General features: G+C 39.1%; 3 protein-coding genes, 1 non-coding gene and 1 pseudogene across 4 annotated transcripts; all 5 read right to left on the bottom strand.

Moving 5' to 3' along the window:
• Positions 1-1822: 1822 nt before the first annotated feature.
• LOC111479716 lies at positions 1823-4246 on the bottom strand (annotated as a pseudogene).
• A 744-nt stretch (positions 4247-4990) lies between these two features.
• LOC111479690 (3-phosphoshikimate 1-carboxyvinyltransferase 2-like) lies at positions 4991-20061 on the bottom strand. The gene is made up of 10 exons (XM_023124501.1): positions 20056-20061; positions 18712-18716; positions 8557-8914; positions 7297-7544; positions 6821-6974; positions 6499-6713; positions 6302-6419; positions 5753-5963; positions 5571-5632; positions 4991-5463 (listed from the first exon to the last, which is right to left on the bottom strand). Coding segments are annotated over exons 2-10 (1587 nt in total). The 5' UTR covers positions 18714-18716; positions 20056-20061; the 3' UTR covers positions 4991-5244.
• Positions 9404-9506, bottom strand: LOC111480147. Its single transcript, XR_002717763.1, has one exon. It is a non-coding gene; the product is annotated as a U6 spliceosomal RNA (small nuclear RNA).
• LOC111479665 (transketolase, chloroplastic) lies at positions 11814-15586 on the bottom strand. The gene is made up of 7 exons (XM_023124462.1): positions 14977-15586; positions 14624-14714; positions 14436-14541; positions 14077-14359; positions 13525-13673; positions 13287-13440; positions 11814-13077 (listed from the first exon to the last, which is right to left on the bottom strand). The coding sequence occupies exons 1-7, from the start codon at positions 15460-15462 to the stop codon at positions 12118-12120; spliced, it is 2229 nt and encodes a 742-aa protein (XP_022980230.1). The 5' UTR covers positions 15463-15586; the 3' UTR covers positions 11814-12117.
• On the bottom strand, positions 15892-20709 carry LOC111479704 (probable tRNA N6-adenosine threonylcarbamoyltransferase, mitochondrial). The gene is made up of 13 exons (XM_023124518.1): positions 20398-20709; positions 20260-20304; positions 19987-20061; positions 19796-19892; positions 19398-19488; positions 19196-19245; positions 18322-18512; positions 18087-18172; positions 17557-17632; positions 17402-17485; positions 17152-17266; positions 16558-16646; positions 15892-16334 (listed from the first exon to the last, which is right to left on the bottom strand). Exons 1-13 carry the CDS (start codon positions 20665-20667, stop codon positions 16200-16202), a joined length of 1404 nt encoding a protein of 467 aa, XP_022980286.1. The 5' UTR covers positions 20668-20709; the 3' UTR covers positions 15892-16199.
• Between the last annotated feature and the right edge of the window lie 202 nt (positions 20710-20911).

Here is a 20911-nt window from a genome sequence, read left to right as displayed (position 1 = left end):
ATATATATATATATATATATATATATATATATATATATATATATATATATATATATATATATATATATATATATTTATTTATTTATTGGGTATGGGTATGGTTAGTGATTCCCAACAAGGAGAGCCCATTCATTGACCTTGTGTGCCTACTTTTCTTCTGTCCTTTTGCCTACCCTTTTTTTTTTGTCATTAATATCTTTTTAATATTCTCTCTTTTTTTTTCTTCTAATTTTGAGGAACATGTTTTAAATAATGTACTAATATTTGGAACAAAATTAATTTAGCTTTTTCAATTAAAAAAAAAAAATTGCATTAAATATTCCATTTGAGATCACTCCAAAAATTAAATTTATTAATGGTTAATCAAATTTAAACATATTTTTTGAATTAAAGGTCAGAAGTTCGAATCTTCACTCTCATGTATTATTGAACTAAAAAAAATATTAAAATAATATTTTAAGATCCATTAGGGTTAAAATTCTCTGAGATACGTTTTGAGGATTTGAAGTCCCACATTGACTAATTAAGAGAAAGATTATACGTACGATTTTTCTAATACTCGCGTTGAAAGTTGTCAAATCGATTATGATGATTTATTTTAATGATGATATGATATGATAACATTTTAATTATAATCCACTATTAAGATTATTTTTTAAAAGAGGGGTACCCACCAAAATATATTTTGAGTGATTGAGTAGGTGGCAAATCAAATCTCCAGTGTGTTGTAAATTTTAATTGCATCTATTTTTATGAGTATGGACCCATTATTCATTCTTATAGCTCATGTGAACCTTCCTATTTTTTCCCTCCAGAAAAAAAAAAAAAGAAAAAAGAAAAAAGAAAAAAATGAACAGTGCTTCATGTGAACATAATATTTTAGGACGAAATTACCCCTTATTACCAACATGTGAATCCATCACTTAAGAGGATAGTGGGTGGGACAGATTCCTTTTGGGCTGTTTTTAGGAACCTGTCATGTTCAATCCTCTCACAAAGATTGTACACCCAAACTTTATTTCACAGTTAAAATTGAATTTTATCATATTCTTTTTTTATTTATTTATATATATATATATATATATATATATATTTATTTATTTTACAGTTATAAAAAGGGAGAATTATATTTACTACTCAATTAATAAATTATAATTATTTTTTTTGAAAAACTATCACATAATATTTTTAAAAATATAAATAGAGAAAAATAAATAAGGAAACTACAGTCTATTTGCTTCTACCATTTTTTTTTATCATATTAAATAAATTTTTATTTTCAAAATAAATTAATAATTTTAAATGAAAATCTAAAGGAGAGTTTAAATTAATTAATTTATAAAAATTTAAAATTTTATTAGTTAAAAAAATTATGAGGGATAGATACATTTTTATATTAGGTCTATAAATTTAAAAATTTTAATATTACACTTTAGAAATTAGGTTGTAGAATATTATATACATATTTTCTTATAAAATATATCAAATTATTTGATTTTTTTTTTTTTACAATTTTTTAATAAGATTATATTAAAATGTAAAAACTCTAAAATAAGATCGGGAGAAAAATTATCCCTACATAAATAAATAAAAATTTTTGTGAGAATTAGGAATGAAATAGGTGGCAAGAGACGGGAAAGGCTTTCCCCTACCTGTAAGTATCTCTAGACGACATATGGATCATAAAATTAATGATTATGATTAATTGAAGATGAATTCATCCATGGATAAAACCCTCTATACTTAATTTCAGTCAATTAAATTATCTCAGATTTGCTTCCATACAATGTATACAAACTAGCTATTCAACTAAATACCGACATTTGTAAGCGAAAACTCTTTTCTTATTGAAAATGATACTGTTAATGTTTGAATCATTAAACTATGCTCGAGTTAGTGACCTATATCCTCAAAATCTCATTTCAAAGATTTGGCTCATTGTACTCGAAATTATATCAAACATATAGCGATGTGAAATGCTGCCCGAGCAGCTTCCGCTTACCACTCACCTACTCTTGCCGCATACTCCTTAGTCAAAATGCAGCTGAGCGGATAATAGCTATTCGATCGCTATGTTCTAAATTTGAACTCTTCTGCACGAAAAATCGACCCAAAGACGTATAAAAACCGCTACCTTCCAAAAGAAATCATGTGCAGTGCCTAAGGGGTAGCTCAAGAACACAACCAGAAACAAGGTTTGACAATGTTAGCTTTGCATAGCAGCTAAAGTTATGTTAAATATTCATTGAAAACGTGACACCAAAACCGTATTTATAACAAGTCAAACTTACAATCAACAGATATTGTCCGCTTTAGTCTGTTACGTGTCGTCGTCAACCTCACAATTTTAAAACGTGTCTGCTAAGAAGAGGTTTCCACACTCTTATAAGCAATGCTTTGTTCCTCTCTCCAACCGACGTAGGATCTCACAACCCACCCCCTTTGGAGAACCCAACGTCCTCACTTGTACACCGCCTGGTGTCTGGCTCTGATACCATTTGTAACAGGCCAAGCCCACCATTAACAAATATTGTCTGTTTTAACCCGTTACATATTGTCATCAGTCTCACAGTCTCAAAACGTGTTTGTTGAGGAGAAGTTTCTACACTCTTACAAGGAATGCTTTGTTCCCCTCTCCAACCGACGTGAATAAGAATGGAAGACAACCAAGCATAAGAATGGAAGTAGCCAACCGTGTAAACGCCGAGCAATCCCGCTACGCATCGGCCTTCTTCCCTTGCGAATAATAATTCATATACCACCGGACGAACTTCTTCAGCCTGGTCGGGAGATCTGTGGTTGGTTTATATCCAAGTTCCCTTTGAGCCAAGCTAATATTGGCATGAGTAAACTGAACATCACCATTCCTTGGCAACTTCATTATGTTCCTCTTTGCTTTCACCTTCAAAAGCTTCTCCAAAATGCTCCGGCGACGTATTCCCTAAATTGAAAACCCGAAGCTGCGCCGGTCCCTTCTTCTTCCCTCCACTCCCTGTGCTCTTCTCAGCAGTGTCCAAAGATGCCAAACAACCCTTCACAATGTCATCAATGTACGTGAAATCTCTAGCCACAGTGCCATGATCAGCTGCTTCAAATATGGGAATTGACTTTCCTTTCAAGATATCTCTTGTGAAGAAGAAGTAAGCCATATCAGGCCTTCCCATGGTCCATAAACAGTGAAGAATCTCAGCCCTGTCAATGAAAGTCCATAGATATGATTGTAACTGTGTGCAATTTCTTCTCCACCCTTCTTCGTCGCCGCGTAAAGACTCGCCGGTTCATCGGTCCGGTCTTGTTCCGAAAAGGGTACCTTAGTATTCAATCCATAAACAGAGCTAGAAGATGCCCAAACAATTGCAGGCTGTGGATTTGCAGATTTACAGACCTCCAAAAGACTAACTAACCCAGCTATGTTGCTATGAACGTAAGAACTAGGATTTTCCATGGCGTACCTGAGACACCGGCCTGAGCTGCCAAATGCATCACATGGGTGAATGGAACCACTTCAAAAAGCTTCTTCAACAGAGCCGAATCGTTGATATCGCCTTCAACGACGAACACGCCGGTGCGCTCCAAAAGCGCTTGACGGTCTCGTTTTAACGATTGATCGTAGTAGTTGTTGAAATTGTCGAGGCCAAGGACGCCGTCGCCTCGGCGCTTCAGCGCCACCGAGACATGAGTTCCTACGAATCCGGCGGTGCCGGTCACGAGAACAGAGATCCCATTACGAGACCTAACTCGAGCCGATGAGCGAACTCTTTTCTCCCAGGACGGTCCGCCCCAGTCTTAAGTGCTTAGCGATCGGCGGGAAGGATCGGAGGACAGCGGCGACGACGACGGCGATCTGTAGAAGAAAATCAAGATCGAACCAAGTATAATTAAGGACCAGAATGCGAGCTTCGTTATCGATGACTGCCACCGGACGCGATGAATGCACGCTGATTTCTCCATCTTAAACTTTACCGGAGTTGAAGGAATGTTATCGAGATGGGACATTACTTTTCCTTAGCTTTGAACAAAAATCTCAGAAATGGGAATCACCGGAAACTTAACTGGCTATGGCTAGGGTTTTCTGCAACTGTTCCGACGAAAATCTTCCGGCATCGACGGTGGGGCGGCGTTGTTGCTGCGTTCTACCACTTTTCCATTGGAGAATCTTCTGGTTTCTTGGAGAAAGATTTAAGCATTGTTGACTAATAGAAGATGAAGAAATGGGGTTAAAGAGGGTTGAAAAACAAGAGAAATTTGAATTTTCTTGTTGTTTTCACTTCGAAATCCAGGAGGGAAAAGGGGAAATTAAAAAAAGAATTGAATTACGAGAACCATTTTCCAATTATGAACTTTCAGTTGGATTTGTTGTTGGGTTGGCCTTGAATTTGGGATCCTCCTATCAGAAATGTCATTTTTCTTGCCGCCTTCGTTTGGATGAGAAGCTTCCCACTAATTTAACCACCACCTTTCTTCCAACAACACAAAATTAGATTTAATCATAAATTTTTAATTCAAGAATTTGTTTTTTTTTTTTTTTTAATAAAAAAAGCTGCAACTTTAGGAATGAATCTCATGAACAATGGAGCCTCTCTGTTTTAACCCAAAATTGTTAGATTCATAGCTTCCATTGTTCTTCGCCACGAGAGGGACTGATTTTTTTTATTTCTTTATTTATTTATTTATTATTATTATTATTTTTTGTAGCTAAGAATAAAGTGAGATCCATGAAATAAATAAATATATCAATTAATGACATGTCAAATTATGACGTCCCCGTCCCCATCCTTTATCTGCACAAAAGACCCAAGCTCGAAACTTTCCTTCCCCTATGTGGGATTTGACATCGGTGGGAGAGGGGAACGAAACATTCCTTATAAGAGTGTTAGCCTAAAAATGACAATATTTGCTAGTGGTGGACTTTGACTGTTACACCATAAAACTCTCGTTTTTTCTCAGCTTCCAAACAACCGAGCTACCTACCGGTTATGAGTTCAATGAATTCAAAACGTTCAAACAATGTCGAGACAAATTTTATTCATAATTTATGGTTTTTTCAATAGGTAGTGAGCAAACATTGAAGGGCGATTAGAAACAAAGGTGGAGAATAAGAACAAAGTGAATATAAGGCGTCTCAAAGTTCCAAAATCAGCCTTTCTACTACTAAAAGCTCTCAGGTTATACCAAATTACTTACCTCCTTACTGCTTTGGCAGTAATGAAACAGCTGCCTATCTCTCATATCTTTCTTGGTTGTTCAGTGCTTGACGAATTGCTGAAGCACTTCGAAGTAGTCGGTGAACGTTTTTCGGGTGCATCCGGGATCCTTAATGGTAACTGGAACATCTTTGCAGGCAGCAAGCGAGAACGCCATGGCCATTCTGTGGTCGTCGTATGTGTCGATGGCCGTCACGTTTAGTTTCTCTGGCGGGGTGATTATACAGTAATCTGGACCTTCTTCAACGGTCGCTCCAAGCTGAAATATAACACACAACACGATGAGCAAAAAGAACAGCATCCACAAGAGCAACCGAAAGACGAGGTAGAACAAATACGTAGGCATCGAGGGGAACTGAAACTAACTTTTCGGAGCTCTGTGCAAATGGCGATCATCCGTTCGGTCTCCTTCACTCTCCAACTTGCAACTGAAATACAGACACAAAGAAACTCAATGCAAGGTGTTTGAGATTTAAGTAATCAAAATGGATTGGGTTCTGGTTGGAATCAATTATGATCGTTTAAACCCGAAAATCACAGAAACGTACCATCTCTAATGACAGTTGGACCATCGGCATACAATGCAACTACAGCGAGTGTCATAGCAACATCGGGCATTTTGTTCATGTTGACATCGATTGCTTTCAGATGTTTGCTCGTCGGAGAGTCTCGTGGCGGTCCAGTGACGGTGACACTGTTCTCTGTCCAGGTTACTTTAGCTCCCATCTTCTCAAGAACTTCAGCAAATTTTACATCTCCCTGATGAGCAGAATATAATAAAAGTATCATATTTAGAGTGCATTTGCTAAAGATGATGAACACATGGGGATTTACAAGCTATACCAAACGGCTCAAACCCACCGCTAGCAGATATTGTCCTCTTTGGACTTTCCCTTTCGGGCTTCCCCTTAAAGTTTTTAAAACACGTATGGCAGGGAGAGGTTTCCACACCCTTATAAAGAATGATTCGTTCCCCTCTCCAACTGATGTGGGATCTCACAAAGCGGTGAGCTTGGGCTGTTATATCGAATCTTGAAGGTAGAGATATCTATGGTAGGAAAAGGTCGGGAATGCAAAATATGGAAGTACGCAGTTACCTGCAAACTACTGGTGCCACAACCTTCAACGGTAACCGTCCCACCAGTGACAGCCGCACCAGCAAGAAAGTAGCTTGCACTTGAAGCGTCGCCTTCGACATAAGCATGTCCGGGAGACCTGATGTTTTTCTTCGATCGTTAGTACCAGTGTAACAGGATTATGGAAGCTAATACACCTATATTTTGTACACACTTACTTGTACTTTTGACCTCCACGAACGAAGAACCGATCCCAGCTATCATTGTGTTCCACAGTGACCCCAAATCGTTCCATCAGTTTCAAAGTCATATCGACATACGGAACCGAAATCAGCTTATCAATTATCTCGATTTCAACGTCTCCTAAAGCGAGAGGAGCTGCCATCAGCAAGGCAGTTAAGTATTGACTGCTAATGGAACCAGAGAGTTTTACCTGAAAACAAGACGACGATAGCTATAAATTTGAAAATTACATTCACTTGAGAACTGCAAGTACATTGCCTAGTGAGGCATGATGTAGTTACATGTTATAATACTCACCTTCCCCCCTGGAAGACCTCCTTTTCCAACTACACGGACCGGAGGGCAGTTAGTGCCTAGGAAACAATCGACATCGGCACCGAGCTGCTTGAGACCATCAACCAAATCTCCGATCGGTCTCTCTCTCATTCGAGGTACTCCATCAAGAACATATCTGTAACGTTTCTAAGTCGTCAGTATGTAATTACGCAATGGAATACGAGTGGATGTTATGCAAGTTATGTATACTATATTACATTGTAACAGCCCAAACCCACTGCTAGTAGATATTGTCCGCTTTGACCTGTTACGTATCACTATCAGTCTCATGGTCACACCCTTATAAGGAATGCTTTGTTTCCCTCTCCAACCGATGTGAAATCTCACATACATTTATGTCAAGCTAAATATTCACTTCAAACAAGCATTCATTTACGTTTAGAAGGGTACGTGTTCAATTCGTGTTCGGTTCAAGCACTTGATCAAGTAAATGTCACCTTAAATTTCCACCAGCGGCAGTAACTGCAGCTGCCAATGGACGCATTGCTGTTCCAGCATTTCCAAGGAAAAGTTGAACTTCTTCATCCCTTGATTCTTTGGCCACTGGGAAGAGACCACCAGAGCCTCCAACAATGGCTCGTTTGTTTGCGCCATCCTCTTCAACGTGCAGCCCGAGAGTTTTCAATGCACCAAGCATATAGTGGATATCATCACTACTCAACAAGTTGTCTACCACTGTCGTTCCCTGAATAATTAATAGGAGATAACAACCATAAGCTACCCGATGCTAAATAACATGTACCAGCCCAAGCCACATTAGCAGCTACAGTCCTCTTTCGGCTTTCTCTTCTGGTCTTCCCCTCAAGATTTTTAAAACAAGTCCACTAGGGAGAGGCTTCCACACCCTTATAAGGAATGTTTCGTTCCCCACTCCAATAGATGTGGGATATCCACCCCTCTTGTGAGCCCAGTGTACTCGTCGGCACACCATCCGTGTTTGGCTTTGATATCATTGGTAATAGTCCAAACTCATCGCTAGCCGATGTTATCCTTTTTGGGCTTTCCCTTCTAGGTTTCCTCTCAAGTTTTTTAAAATGTGTCCACTAGGGAAAGGTTTCCACACCCTTATAAGGAATGCTTCGTTCCCCACTCCAACAGATGTGAAATCTTACAATCCACCCCCCTTGGGGGTCCAGCGTCTGGCTTTGATACCATTTGTAAGAGCTCAAGCCCAGTGCGAGCAGATATTGTCCTCTTTGGGCTTTCCCTTCCGGGCTTTCCCTCAAGGTTTGGGAGAGATTTCCACACCCTTATAAGGAATGTTTCGTTCCCCACTCCAACAGAAGCACAAACTGAAAGAACAACCGGTCACAATGATCGGTTCTACTTGATAATTGAGAGCTAATGTCCCCTTTACCTATTGAAAAAACCTTACTTGAAGAAAATGGAATCATTCGACCAAACCATAAACAATAATTCTTGGCTATATCCTCCATGAAATGCATTTGATTGACGGAACAACCATTTCTTGATCAAATGCATCATCCATTATCAGAGGCAGAAAGAACATGAATAAGTGTTTACAAACAGAAGAACAAATGATTTTCCAAGCCAATGAGATACTATTAGACAAAACCATTTTTCATTCTATAAACATGATCAGCAATTAAACGAACTCAATCGATCGCTAAGCATAACAGAAAATCCAATACGTTAATTTCAATGCAAAATCAAGAAAACCCCACGATCTTGCATACCTCGGAGAGAGCAGCGAGAAGCAGAATCCGATTCGAAAGGGATTTAGAACCAGGCAAGTGGATGGTCCCAGAGATCTCTTTAATGGGTTGCAACACGATCTCCGGCACCGTAGTGGCGGCGGAAGCCGAAACCTTAAGAGGAACGACGGCGCTTACTCTACCACCGGCAGAATTTCCCCTCATTTCATCGCCACATTTCAAACCCCGGAAATTCAGAGCTCCCACAAACGGTGACCTCACAGAGAACAAATTTACGGAGTTGGGCTTCTGAGATTTGGGAATTTCGTGAAGAAATCGAGGGGTCCGAACGCCATTGCAGATTTTGCTCACTTGGGCCATTTCCCTCTCTCTCCTTGCCTCTCTTACTCTCTCTCTAACATATAAATCTCTCTGAAATCGGTCCAAGTTACGCAATGGCAGGCGGGTCGGTAAGGAAAGAGTTGGTGGAAATGGGTTTTGTTTTCACTTGGATTATCGACTCCACCAACCAACTTAGCCACCACAAATTACCAAAAATATTAGCAAATTCCAGAGATAAGAGGAGGCGGCTGAGTATTAAAGAAATGTGTTGGACGAGTCAACCCTTGTGTTTACCGCGCACTTCTGGGGTTGAAAGGTGAGTCAACTCGGTGATTGTTGGCAAACTTGTTAATGGGAGTGGTGTTTATTGTTTAATTAGTTCTCTCTCACCAACTCCACGATCATTTTACCTTTCTGTCCTGTTAGTTGTTGTTCGCGGAACATAAGTGGAAGCTACTGATTAGGGATATAATCGTAAAAAAAATAGCGGTTAAAACATAGGGGCATATTGGTAAAATGAAGTCGGATTCAGGGGTAAAAAGGAAAAAAAAATTTGGACCATTTCTCGATTTGTGCGTGTCATCCTTGCGCAGGGGCCATGCTAATCTTCTCTGTATCGTTCCAATTTTATCGGATGTCCCCGAAGGGACGAACCCTATGGTGTACCCTTGGCTATATGAAGCGTAATATTGAATGAAAAATAATCGATGTGGGACAAAAGGTTTCTGAACGACAGCTCATCTATCAATCCGATAAGTATTCTGATGGGACAAAAGGTCAGTCGACACATCGTAAACGAAAATCATGGGTAAGTGTGCAAACAGTGTACCTCATTTAAATTCTTTGGTAATTATTATTTCATTATAATACGAAATTCTTAAATATATATATATATATATATATATATATATATATATATATATACTTAAGGTAAGCATTTTTTTATATAGCCATTAATTATATTATGTGTGAAAAATTACACATTTTTTTTTATAAAAAAAGAATTTAAATTTCCTATAATAATATTTTTCATGTATATTTTGGCTAATTATATATGTTGGTCCTTAATATTTATTGTTTTTTTTAAATGTTAAAAAATAATTCATAGGAAATTCCTTTTCCCTCCCTCAAATCTTATCTCAAAACTTTCTCATTTCCTAATCTCCCCAAGTAGTTATGTAAATTCTTACATATGTCAAGTTAATCATTTAAGTATTCCATGCAGACAAATACTTGGGCTGTTAAATGGTAACATTCACTTCAAATGATAAATTCATACTTCACTGACATACTTCACCATTTTATTATGGAAAAATTACTGAAATAAACCGATAAAATTCGAAGTTCCAAAATAATATCCATGAACTCGTCTTTTATATTTCTTCTTCTAGACCAACGGTAGTGAAGGAGAGAAAGGAAGACAAGTGCTCAAACTTAAACGGTATAATAAAAGTTAACATAAGTATAACTCACCAGTAACTGATATATACATCTTTCGTGAGATCTCATATGAGTTGGAGAAGAAAACGAAACATTTTGTGAGAAACCCTCTTTCTAGCATATACATTTTAAACAATGAGACTGATGGAAATACGTAACAGGCTAAAGCGAACAATATCTGCAAACAGTGGACTTGGACTGGTATTAGAGTCAGACGCTGAGCGGTCTACCAACGAGGACGTGGAATCTCAAGGTGGGGTGGATTATGAGATCCCATATGGCTAGCAAGGGGAACAAAGCATTTCTTACGAGGGTAAATCTCTCCTTAACTTACACGTATTAAAATCGTAAGGCTGACGATAATACATAATAAACTAAAACAGACAATATCAGGTAGTAGTAGTAGTGACCTTATATTGTCACGATCTTTCTTGAGATCGGAAGTTTAAATTCTCACCGTTCTTTTACCAAAACAAAAAACTGGATAGTAAAATACCATAAGTTGAACTGCAGTTACTTTCTATAGGTAGATAGAATAATTAATAACAAAGAATATGGTGAGAACATGCTTTATATGAATATGCTTAAATTCACAATAACTTGAAGCATAAACGTTCATTTCAATCTATCCGACCACATTGACAACATTGAATATGGATAAGTAGTTGGATATCCAAATGAGAGAGAAACAACAGCCATATGTTTACAATTGGCTGTTTTGGGACAAAAATGGTGGGCAGAGACAAGCTGCCTCAAATAACAACAAAATTCTTTCAGTTGAAAGATGAAAGGAACCATATCCAATTATCCAGATCAATCCTTTACACAACTCACGCAAGCCATTTGTTTTCTTGTGTGGCCACAAAATCACATCCTCACCCAACCATCCTCTTCATTCCTCTCCCCCCAGTATATGAATGAGTTTTATCGTGAGATCTCTCACATCTGTGATTGGGGCTCTCTCTCCCCCAAATGAGCCAGTATATGGATGAGTTTTATCGTGAGATCTCACATCTGTGGTTGGGGAGGGAAAGAGAACGAAATAAGGGTGTGGAAACTTTTTCCTAGCAGACGCGTTTTAAAAATCTTGAGGGAAAACCCAAAAAGGACAATATCTGCTAGCAGTGGGTTTGAGCCGTTATAAATGGTATTGGAGCCAAACTCCGGGCGATGTGTCAACGAGGAGGCTGAGCTTCGAAGGGGGGTGGACACGAGATGGTGTGCCCTAACAAGGATGTTGGGCCCCGAATGGGGTGAATTGGGGGTCCCCTATCAATTGGAGAATGAGTGCTAGCAATGACGCTGGGCCTCGAAGGGGTGGATTGTGAGATCCCACATGGGTTGGGAAGGAGAACGAAACATTCTTTATAAGAGTATGAAAACCTCTTCCTAACAGATGGTTTCAAAAATCTTGAAGGGAAGTCAAAAAGGGAAAATCCAAAGAAGACTGAAAATATAAGAGCAAGATGAAGCCATAAAGGCATTTAGAACTACTATGGTGCTTAGAGAATGGATACGAGAATAAATAAAGGATGAAATACCTCTTAAGGTTGAGCATAGCAGACACAGAAAAGAGAGGTCCAGGAGCTGTTGAAGACTTCAGTTTTACTCGAAATAAAACTAATGCCTCTCTGTTCATCATTTGTGACCTCATTTTCTGTAAACAGAATCATAAGCAACAGAGAATCTGATTCAGCTTCACTTTTTTTTTTTTTTTTTTGAACAAGAAGGATTCACGCTTAGCTTCTTTTATTACAATAAAGAAATTCATGTCACGGACCGCCCGATTTCCATATATGGAAGATACTGATATAAATGATCCTAGCTAAGTTCTCGTGCAGCTGCTACGACAGCCTCTACTGTGATACCAAACTCCTTGTATATCTTTCCTGCCGGTGCACTCGCCCCGAATCGATCGATACCAATGGCCTTCCCTTTGCTTCCAACAATCTTGCCCCAACCAAATGTTGAGCCGGCCTCAATGCTAACTCTAGCTGATACAGCTTCAGGCAAGACACTTTCCTTGTAGGCATCTGACTGCTCATCAAAAAGCTCCCAAGAGACGAAGGAAACGACTCTAACAGCTTTTCCTTCCTTTCTGAGTTCGTCTCCTGCTTGGGCAGCAATCTCCAATTCCGAACCCGTTCCTATCAAGATAACATCTGGCTTGTTGCCTGAAGAGTTGTCGGAAATAATGTATCCACCCTTCTCGACTCCTTCGATAGACGTTCCGGGGAGTTGAGGCAACTTTTGCCGTGAAAGAGCCATAATAGAAGGCCTCTTCCTGTTTACAACTGCCACTTTGTAAGCCCCAGCAGTTTCATTACCATCTGCAGGCCTAAACATCAATATGTTGGGCATTGCTCTAAAGCTAGCCAGATGCTCTATTGGCTGATGGGTTGGACCGTCTTCTCCGAGCCCGATCGAATCGTGAGTCATGACATAGATGACACCAGCTTCAGACAAAGCAGAAATCCTCATAGCAGCTCTCATGTAGTCAGTGAAAACAAAGAATGTGGCACAGTATGGGATAAACCCGGGGCTATGAAGGGCAATCCCATTGCATATGGCACCCATCCCGTGTTCCCTAACACCGAACCTAACGTTGCGTTCTTCTGGAGTGTTCTTCTGGAAATCGCCATACATTTTCAGAAGCGTCATGTTCGACGATGCCAAGTCAGCACTGCCACCAAGGAAACCAGGAAGAACCTTTGCTAGGGCATTAAGGCATTGCTGAGACAGATTTCTAGTGGCATCACCTGGACTCTCAGGTGTATATTTCTGCAAAGTTGCATTCAGGAAGGCCTTTAAGATATATACACTTTGAATGAAAATTTAGCACTAGGACAAGTTGATCTTAGATGCGAATAAAACGCCTATGTCGAGCACAACTTATTCAGATGCATCCATATTGTTCATTCCCAATTCGATGAAATTAAAAGTAATCAAATATGTGTATGCCGAACTCAATCGGATCTCACACGACTCACCGGAAGGGCATCTTCCCAGCCTGCAGGCAGTTCACCAGTGATGATAGACTTCAACTCAGCCGCTTCCTCTGCGTACTTCTTCTCATATTCAGCAAACTTGGCATTCCATTCTGCTTCAAAATCTGCACCCTGAGGAATGTGATGACTCCAATGCCTGAAAATAATCGACAATGTTGATCGGTAACACTTACCATGTCGACTAATTAGAAATAAGAACAAGAGAGCTAAGCATCCTTACTTCTGAACGTCCTCAGGCACGTGGAAAGGATCATATGGCCATCCAAGGTTGCTCCTAGTAGCCTCAACTTCTTTTGCACCAAGTGCACTACCATGCACACTATACGAATTAGCTTTGTTTGGAGATCCAAAACCAATGGTTGTCGTCACCTGAGAAGAGAAAACTCGATCAAAGACACGGAAGTTAACATAAAGGATCCCAAGATTATGTTGAAATGAATAGAAATTAGAATTATAACGGTCTAGGCCCACCACTAGCAGATATTGTCCTCTTTGGGCATTCCCTTTCGGGCTTCCCCTCAAGGTTTTTAAAACACTGTCTGCTAGAGAGAGGTTTCCACACCCTTATAAAAGGTGTTTCGTTCTCCTCCCCAACCGATGTAGAATCTTACAAGAATACATGCTAGCTTTCCAAACAACTGAAAACAATCTTTTAAGTGAGTTCTTTGAATCTAATTTCAAGCATAATAATCGAAAAATACAATACTATTGTATTGCTATATCTAAGTGCAGAAAAGATACTTTAATTTCAAAGACATGTGACATCCCGAACCTTGATCATTGTAGGCTTGTCTTTAACAGCTTTAGCTTCCTGAATCGCAGCACGAATCTCATCATAGCCAGTGTTTCCATTCTTCACCCAGATAACATGCCAACCAAGACCCTCGAAACGAGTGTCGACACTCTCGGTGAACGCAATCTCAGTATCTCCATCGATTGAAATGTGGTTGTCGTCGTAAAAAGCAATAAGCTTCCCTAATCCCCAATGACCAGCCAAAGAACAAGCCTCATTGGCAATTCCCTCCATTTGGCAACCATCTCCCAGTATAACATATCTGTATAACATATACACATACCTCTAAGCAAAAACAAAACAGGTGCTAATCATCAGCAAAATGGTAATTCTCTTACGTGTAGTGATCGACGATCTCGCTGTCGGGTTTGTTAAAACGAGCAGCCAAGTGTTTCTCTGCAAGAGCCAGACCAACGGCATTTGCAATTCCCTGTCCAAGGGGACCTGCACTCCATTAGAAAAACAGAATCATATCAAATTTTCTCTTGAACGATGGATCAATTGTGTTTCAAGACAAGAATCTTACCAGTTGTGACCTCAACACCGGGAGTCTCGAAGTTTTCGGGGTGTCCAGGGGTTCGGCTTCCCCATTGACGGAAGCTCTTCAAGTCTTCCTCCTGATATCAAATTCATCAGATAGAAGCATTTGCTTAGTAAAGCCGGAAACTAGGCCAAAATCCAGAAGGATAAATCATTGTTCACTCCTACAAAACCAGTCTAGATGATCATCAAACTAAAAGTAAGAAGGGTAATACAAGAGGCCCCAAATATCAAGAGAAATCAGAGAATAACACCACCCAGAAACTTAGAATTTCGGCCAATTCAAATAAGATAAGCCTAAGAAAATGTAGATCAAAACCAAATGCTCAGGAAACCAACCCTGACACTGTCGTAGCCAGCAAGATGAAGCAGAGCATACTGCAACATACAACCATGTCCAGCGGACAAAACGAAACGGTCCCGATTGAACCAGTAAGGGTTCTTGGGGTTATACTTCATGGCCTCATCGTAAAGAATATGACCCATCGGCGCACAGCCCATGGGCAAACCAGGGTGGCCGGAATTAGCTTTCTCAACCGCATCAATGGCCAAGAATCGGATAGTGTTGATGGACTTCTCAACGAGGGCATTTTCGGCGGTAGTGCCCAATGTCTCGGCGACGGCAGCTCTAACGATCTGGCGGCGGTAGTGGGTGGTCCTGGGGCGGTGGGAGGAGCCGGAGAGGCGCGGTGGCTTGGTGGCTTTGAGGCCAGAGAATGTGGGGATAGAGAGGGGAACTCGGTCGGATGAGGAATTGGAGCCATGGCGAGAGATTTCGCGGGACAAGAGGGCTTGAGAAAGGGTGAGAGAGGAAGTGGAAGCCATGGCTGTGGATTGGTGAAGGATTGAAGAAATGGACTGAGAATATCAGTTATATTTCGTGTGGAAATAGAGCTTCGAGCTTTTCTGGACTACACAAAAATGGAGGTAAGAGACGAGAGGTGGCCATCGGATTAGAACAATGGAGAATCCCAGCCGTTGGCTGTGGCTAGGATATCCGCAACCTTTCAAAATTCCCTCCACTATTTTGCAGATTATAAAAAAAATGCATAGGAAACCACCTTGGTTAATAGTGATTTATATTGTTTTCTTTCTCAACATATACCATCTCTCAAAACAAAATTTATACTTTTCTTACGGCAAAATGATTTGAAAGGTTAGATTTTCACATACAATTCATAACTACACAAAACCTATACAATTCATAACAACGCAAAACCTATATCGAAAACAAATTGAAAGATTGCCTAATAATTGACTATCTGAACATAACTTAATGATGATCGACATGTATTTCTTCTTTTGAGGGTTCTCGTGCATGAGAGTTGTTAATATATGTTAATATGATAGAAATGAATCAATAAATAACATAACATATTGATGGCATATCTCATGAAAACAACCAAACTCGCCCAATAATTTAACCGAAGGCATCAAGTGATGGTAGTACCACGTTGATGGCCCAGGTACTTAGAACTCCGGTATGATTCTGTTTGTTTCTGAGAAATCTCGTAGGTGAGAAGAGATGCAAATTCCTTTTGAGTTGGAAACTGAAGCTATGGCTACTGTCGTTGCTGTAGAGATGCCTGGATGATAGACGTAAGAGATGGATGGATTCGGGCTGTTCTTAGCGAGCGAGCTACACTCCTTCCCTCAACGTATTCTTCTCCCAATGGCCACCTAGGTCGCACGTCGTACTGGATACAAAATTGAATATGTAGACTTGAGAAGGATCAAAAACCATAAAATAAAAGAAAGATGCTGTCATCATAAACTAGAATATTCATCAGGCCCTTGGAATAATTTTGGACAAAGTATTCTTTTTCTAAGCTCAGTAGCAAAACCCAAACATGTGATGGCTTCACTTGTTCCTATCTTAATCAAGGGGCAAAAGGGTTACAGTGAAGATTAGAACCATACCATAGTATCTTCAGGTTCATCGGCTGGTGGTGGAGGATCAAATCTCCCAATGCGATAATGCTCGAGGCCCGTCCAAGCCACCATTACACCTTGGCCAACACAATTAAAAGTGATTGGTGTCCTAATACGCATACGATATGATGTGCGAACTTATTTAAATAAGATTGCACCAGAAATGGTCAACAAAACCGTTGTATATTAAGCAGGCCAAATATTTTGCACATGAAAATCGGCTACTTTATTAAGGAAAGCTCTCAACATCTCCCATAAACACACCGACAAACATACTTGGAGCTTAAAATAAGTCATCAACATTAATAATTTTTAAACGATGGTCAACCTACATTTTTGATGTCACGTGTTCAAGTTTTAAACTTAGAGATCTCATATTTATTAGAGAGGAGAACAAATCATTCTTTATAAGGGTGTGGAAACCACTTTCTAGCAGACACGTTTTAAAAACTTTGAGGGGAAGCCCGAAAGGGAAAGCCCAAAAAGGACAATATCTGCCGGCAGTGAGCTTGAGTTGTTACATAAACAGTCAATTACTCTAATAAACATGAATTTATCTAAGTTGAGCAAAAAGAATAATACCATTATCAGTGCAGAGACTGGGAGGAGGGCAGACAAGCTGCAGGCCCTTCTTCCTGACAACCTCAGTAAGTTGAGACCTAACGTACTTATTTGATGCAACACCTCCTGAGACTACCTGCATAGGCAAAACACAAGATGAATTCCTCGTTTCAACAATGTGTACAGCTCACTGGCAAGAAAATGAAAATGTAAGATGCATTGGGAGTAATGCGAAGAAAGGGAATAAAAGATGTTGAGCAGCTCATTTTACCAAATGTTTTATGGATGGTTCAATCTTTAATGCCCATTCAATTGCTCGTTCACACCTTTCCTCTAGATGCCGTACTGCAACACGCTGCAATAAATTTAACACAAGGATCAATTGACGTAACGGTACAAGATTAGTCCATACAGACTGATGGATACCTGAAAAGAGGCAGCAATATCAGCCCTCACACTCCTGTCTTGGCTGCTTGCAGAAGAAAGAGGAATTTTTCCATCACTGCACACGATATGTACATTCATCAAAGGACTGAGAAAAAAATCTTATTGCTCTTAAAAATGTCAAAGCAGAAACTTTCAACACGTGAAAACTCTGTAATAAGCTTCTCAGACAGGATAACCATCAGCCCAAATCTAATAGCATGGGCTACTTATAACGAATGACCCAAGTGCTCAGATATTACATTGTGAAATTAATAGCATGGGTTACTTATAACCGGGTAGATATATCAATACTTCAAATCTAATAGACCTTTAAAACATCATGCCTTCAAAATAAATATTAACTATGTCTGGCCCTTTACATCAAAACTCTATTTGGATTTTCATTTTTGTATAGATTTTGCCACAACTCCATCAACATGGTTATTTGAAGCTCAAAGATTATATGTGATTCTTGCTGATGACATTGTTATTAGAAAGGATGAAGAAGTACATTCCAGATAAATACATACATGTTTCTGGATTCAATAGCCAGCCTGACTTGAGTCTTCAGCCCCGCATAAGAGAAGTTGCAGTCTTTATGTTGCTTCATTGGAGTCTAAAGAGAGAAATATTTGAAAACTTAATATACATACTTGCCAACACAGAAATATATGCTTACTAATCGTTTCTCATGTCTATGCACTACCAATAAAATAAGGATATGCAAATGCAATGACAAACAACACGTTGAGTTAGAAAAATTACTGAGAACTTAATTGATTCTGGATCCCCCTCTCTGGCAAGCTCCTCTATAGCCGGCCCACCACTCTTCCTAAGATCAAGACCAAGCCATTTGGCAGTCTTGTCATATGCCTCCCCAATCGCATCGTCTATTGTTGTTCCAAGTTGTATGTATTGGCCAAGATCTTGGGCGAGAACAAGTAAGTTGTGTCCCCCTAGAATGGATAGACATTAATTTTCTATTCTTTAAAGTCCTTGTCAAAAGCTCGAAAAATCATCTTGAGTCATCTTAATAACACCTCCTAGAAGACCGAATACTTTACTCCACAATGAGCAGAATAAACCAGACAAACTTTACCTCTACAGTCATGAAAAAGATGCAGTGTTCGTTCTCTCCATCACAGTTGATTAAAAATGTAGTAGTTTGTAATACTTTTCCCCTTATGCATCGCACTCATGAAATACCAATTCTATTCATGAAACTGAAGTTCAACCCACTCCATTGCTCAAAATTTATTGAAACAGTTCAAATAATGCACTTACAATTAATGAGATAGCAATGACAGCGCTCGACCATTTAAATATAATGCTATCAATAAAAAGAACTGAACCTAATTGTTAACGACTTTAGAAGTTTTACCTCCTGCATAGCATTTCATAATTGGATTTGAGATGCATCAAATTATAAAAGACCCTAAAATTTTGAAACAAAAAGTTGGAAAAGATCAAGCAATTTAAAAATACATTAATCCAGAAATTTGCACTCTCTATCTCTTTTCTGTTTTTACACATCTAGACACGGGAAATGAAAATACAATTTGCATGTATGTAAGGAAAATGAGGGAAGGATGAAAAATAAATGTGAATGGAGAATGTATAGGAGAATATAAAGTCTTACCAGAAATGAGCAGTGCCATGAAAGGAAATTGCAACTCCCGTTCAACTAATCTACAGAGGAAAGAAGAATGTTTTAATCAGAAAAGTATCCCGCCAGGAAGTACAAACCAAACCAAACCAAAAATTCATCCTCTGACAGTAAACAAATTAACAAATATGAGCCAACCCAGATCTAATTTGCATTGATAATTTGATATGCATACCTAGCCACCAGAGCATGAGCCTCCATGTGGTGCACCCCAACAATTGGTAGACTAAAGCTACCAGCCATTTTCCGGGCCTTCTGCACACCAACTGCATTTCAATTGCATGGAGAATAAGTCCTAAGAGTCTCCTAATAAAGATAAATCTTCACTGGTATAATTAAAGATAGAAAGAAGCTGAACTGATTCCGTACATCTATGTTATGATTAGTGAGTAGCGGTTCGTTCCATGGCTAGTAGCCTAAGAACCATATTCGTGTGAACATAAGCATTGATACATATATCTTACATATTTGTTTAACAGTGCTAATAAAGAGATAAAACAGACGGGTTTGCAACAGCACAAAGCAGACAGATAACTTAGGCTTAAACCCTAAGGGGGAATCCTGCAAAATTACCACGGAGGCAGAGGCTCAAACCAGGGCCAATGGTTACAGCAACTGCAGATAAATCCCTTTCTGTTAAGTTAGCCTTTTCCATTGTTTCCTGCACCACCTGTAGTTGACAGACAAAAAGGAATTGAAACCTACGTGAGAGTAAATAAAGAAGATATGGAAATTCATCATTTAGTATGCCTTGCAATCATGACCTTGTCAATCGCTTGTGCATGCGCTTCTTCTGCAATTTTAGGAGCAACACCTCCATAACGAGCAAGCAGCTCTGCCTTGATGTGGCAAGGATAAATTTAGACAAAAATGTACTGCAAGAAATAACTAAATAACTCTAAATAGACAAAAATTTATCAACATGTTTGACTAACAAATTCGAAACTCGTTCCAAGTATAATGAAACCTAACATTACAAATGTGCAAAAACTCCTGGGAAAAGGGAAATTAATTGATATTAACTTAAAGATAAATACCTGAGAAACTATAACTTGGCTAAGAATTTCGCCATTTCCCTTCACCTAAAACCATCAATAAAAACCAGAATTCACATTTACAACAGTCAAAAGCACTCGCTCGAAAACACGCGAAGTAAAGCAAGGTCTGTAGCTTACAATGGCAGCCGCAGTATCATCGCAGCTCGTTTCGATGCCGAGAACAATCAAATCGTCTTGCGGCCTTGAAATTTGAGTGTGGATTCCAGCAGAGCTAGTCATTTTCAAAGCAGAAAATCGGGCAGCTGAATCATTTGATGATAAACCTGGTCGAATCCCATTGATTCGTAGTAGCTTGTGGAAGTTCAGTGATTTCAAAGTATTAAGCGCGTAAGGAAGTGAAGGTTTTGGGATAAGGTTTAAGCGGGAAAGTGATGAAGAAAATGCCATTCCCGCGGAGCAGCAGCGCTTCTGAAAGTCTGTAAGGTCGAAGGAGACGAATATATTGATTTTTATTTTTTCGATTTTTAAATATCAAAATTATAAATGGAGCGTTTAATTATTTTTTTTAATTTTAATTCCTAATTATAAATGGTGAATTAATTTTAGACCTTAAACTTTAAAACAATTATATTTTAATTAATTAACTTAATAAAAAGTAATTGTTCAATCATTGATATATATATATATATAT

This window comes from Cucurbita maxima, unplaced genomic scaffold (genome assembly GCF_002738345.1).
Source record: "Cucurbita maxima cultivar Rimu unplaced genomic scaffold, Cmax_1.0 Cma_Scf00005, whole genome shotgun sequence".
NCBI lineage: Eukaryota > Viridiplantae > Streptophyta > Magnoliopsida > Cucurbitales > Cucurbitaceae > Cucurbita > Cucurbita maxima.
The sequence above is the reverse complement of the archived record's forward strand: the minus strand, read 5'-3'. Positions and strand labels throughout refer to the sequence as shown.